The sequence below is a fragment of the Pundamilia nyererei genome, unplaced genomic scaffold (genome assembly GCF_000239375.1).
Source record: "Pundamilia nyererei isolate P.nyererei 1_Seehausen unplaced genomic scaffold, PunNye1.0 scaffold00238, whole genome shotgun sequence".
Lineage (NCBI taxonomy): Eukaryota > Metazoa > Chordata > Actinopteri > Cichliformes > Cichlidae > Pundamilia > Pundamilia nyererei.
The window spans coordinates 706,374-709,275 of record NW_005187639.1 but is presented as its reverse complement, the minus strand read 5'-3'; the positions used below and the strand labels follow the sequence as shown (position 1 = coordinate 709,275).

The following is a 2,902-nucleotide window of genomic DNA, read 5'->3' as shown; positions in this document are numbered from 1 at the left end:
GGTTTTTCTCTGTATCTATGAAGCGCCTTGAGGCGACTTTTGTTGTGATTTGGCGCTATATAAATAAAATTGAATTGAATTGAATTGAATTGAATCTGTTCTTCCCGTATGCAAACTGGTGGAGATTGAATGTGGCTGGGAGTCCTCTCGAGACACTTCGAGATGACTGGAGTAAGAGCCACTGGGCAGAAATCGTTAGGCTAGCTAGACACATGAACAGGTTGGTGGTGCACCTGGGGCCTCACAGTCACCCAGCCGTCCTGTTTTCCCGGCTGCTCAGGGCCTGCCAGACACGGCTGCAGCTCACAGAGGAACACGTTCATCAGCTGGCACATTATCTGCTTACCCACAGCGATAAATCAGCTCCCCGTGTTGTGGTTGCAGTATCTAGTAGTTCCACGTATTGACAACGCTGTCTCCAGATGTTCTCGGCCTTGTTCAGAATTCCCACCTCACCAGCAGTAACCTTCAGCTCCCACTGCTCTCCTCTCTTCTTAGAAACCCGCTTCTGGTGACCACTACTCCCAGTGCTTCCCTTCTATCCAAAGATCTAAACCAGTACAGAGTCCAACACTCTCTACCAGCCTAGTCCGCCTGTCACACTTTCATACTCACACATTTTATTCTGTGTGTGCTAGTCTGCTGAAACGTTAGCCCTGCTCCAGCTTCACTTTACAATGCCAGAGCACTGAGCAAAGAAATCTTTATCTTTCTTTATGTTGGTTACCCAAAATGGACAACGTGGACTTTATGAAGGAGGAAACAAGATCAGGAAAGTCCAACTCTAAAGAAAAACTGCAGTTAAACATGAATTCAGTAGATTTATTTCACTTTCATTTCTCATGTGAGAACTGAAAGTGGATCAGCTGTGCTGCCACAGTGCTGATCGTGCTACTTCTTTCCACTCTGTTCATTTCCTCATTTCCCAAAGTTGGACTGTTTTATTAGACAGAAATGATGAACACATAAAACTTTAAACACATAATCAGTAATGTTTGAACCCTTCTTTGTTTATTTAACGCTTGTTATTTTTCCTTTTCAGTATAACTCACAATAATCATCGTCAGTCATTCCAGTACAATCCTTAATAGCTGCCCATGGTTTTTGATGACGATCAGTCACGTGTGTTGATATTGTGACTATGATCACATGTCTGCTGTGTATTTAAATGTGGATGTTTCTGTGTGAGATCAGCAGCCGTCCAGCAAACCTCATCCAGCCGACCACGTCTGCACACACGTAAGTCTGCCACCATTCACTCGGCGTCCTCATTTCACTCTTTATTTTACTCTGGTGAAAATCATCTCCCAAGACTTTGGTATCATCTTATTAATTAAAGGTGGTAATAAGCAATTTTTCCCATATGTTCCTCTGGGTTCAGTTTAATGGTTTCAGGCTCAGAGTGGAGACTGTAATATCATAAAAACACAAGGATGCTGTGATTGTGTGCAGATTGTTCTGTTGGCATTTTTTCCTTTTAAAGAGCTTCTTAGTTGGCGCTGTTGCCATTATTACATACTATCCTGATTCCCCTTGTTAAAACCTTTTTATATCTGGATTGATTCTTGATTCGTTCAACTCTGTTTGGTGCAGGAACCCATAATGTCTTTCATCGCTGAGCTCCAAGTGTCTTTGAACAAAGCCGAGGAGTTTGCGCTCCGTGAACAAGGCTTCAAGAAAATCTTTGTTAATCTGAACGAAGGAGCCGGGGGAAACTTCGTCTACCTCTGGTACAAAAAAGGCGATCATGCAATTACCAGGATTCAGATTTCCTTCCACGATGAGATGTCCACGGGTCTGTCCAGTGCAGGGTTCAAAAAGATCGACAAAAACCTGAACGAGGGGGCATGTGGAGGTTCTGTCTACCTGTGGTACTACAAAGGTTCCTTAAAGTACGATGTTCCCATCAGGAAACTCGATGTCTCTGTACAAGCAGGAGATGAACCCTACAAGTATAAACTGGGCTGGGAGAGACTGGCCTGTGACCTGAACCGTGGTGCTGGAGGAAACTGGATCTATCTGTGGTTGAAGAGAGAGAACCCCACCTACATCTGTGACATCAGGGCCACTGCTAAATTTGAGGAAGATGACGACAACTTCAATGATGGCTACATCCGGGTGGATGAAGACACCAACAGGGGAGCAGGAGGGCCCTACATCTTCATCTGGTACCGTCAAACCACAGACCCCAAGGATGCCATCAGTGAGCTGGAAATCTCCTCCAGTGATGTCAAGCAAAAGAGCCTCCAAGACCAAGGCTATGAAATCGTGAACCAGGATCTGAACGAGGGCACCGAGGGAAAGGAGGTGTTCCTGTGGTACAAGAAAGACAGCGGCAGCGCTCCCATCAAGGCCGTCACCGTGCTCGCCGACCCAGCAGCTAAGCAGGCGTATGACAATGACGGGCTCAACGTGAACCCAGAAAACCTCAACACAGGCAACCCAGGAGCTGCTCCCGTCTACCTGTGCTATCATCAGTGAGAGCGGTCATGGTAAAAGAAGTGAGCACGCTCACTGAGCAGAAACCCAGAGGTCTGATGATGTTTTTTTTCTTTAATGATGTTCAATCACTGTGATCTCAGAGGTTTGTCTGCACCAGCGATCATTGATCCTCCAACCAATCTGATTGATTAGCTCTGAATCACTTTATTCTGTTTATTGTCTCTCTTTCAATAAAGTCTGTTTAGAATCTGAAATCTCTCTGTGTCGTGTGTCAAAGCTTCATCTGTTGCTTGTTAGCAGAGTAAGGTGAGCTCAGCAGGATCAATACATGACTTCATTTAGCAGAAACCCGAGTTCACACTGAACCTCGCAGTAATCACAGCAGTAGGTACGTCCTCTTTGGACTCAGGTTCATCGTGACCAATCAAACAGTACATCTGAGGAGGGCCTTCATATGTCC

The 2,902-nt window shown here is 45.3% G+C and overlaps 1 protein-coding gene across 1 annotated transcript; it reads left to right on the top strand.

The window, feature by feature from the left end:
* Positions 1–1,162: 1,162 nt before the first annotated feature.
* On the top strand, positions 1,163–2,696 carry LOC102215989 (uncharacterized). Its single transcript, XM_005749190.1, has 2 exons — positions 1,163–1,239; positions 1,594–2,696. Exon 2 carries the CDS (start codon positions 1,603–1,605, stop codon positions 2,479–2,481), a length of 879 nt encoding a protein of 292 aa, XP_005749247.1. The 5' UTR covers positions 1,163–1,239; positions 1,594–1,602; the 3' UTR covers positions 2,482–2,696.
* Positions 2,697–2,902: the final 206 nt, after the last annotated feature.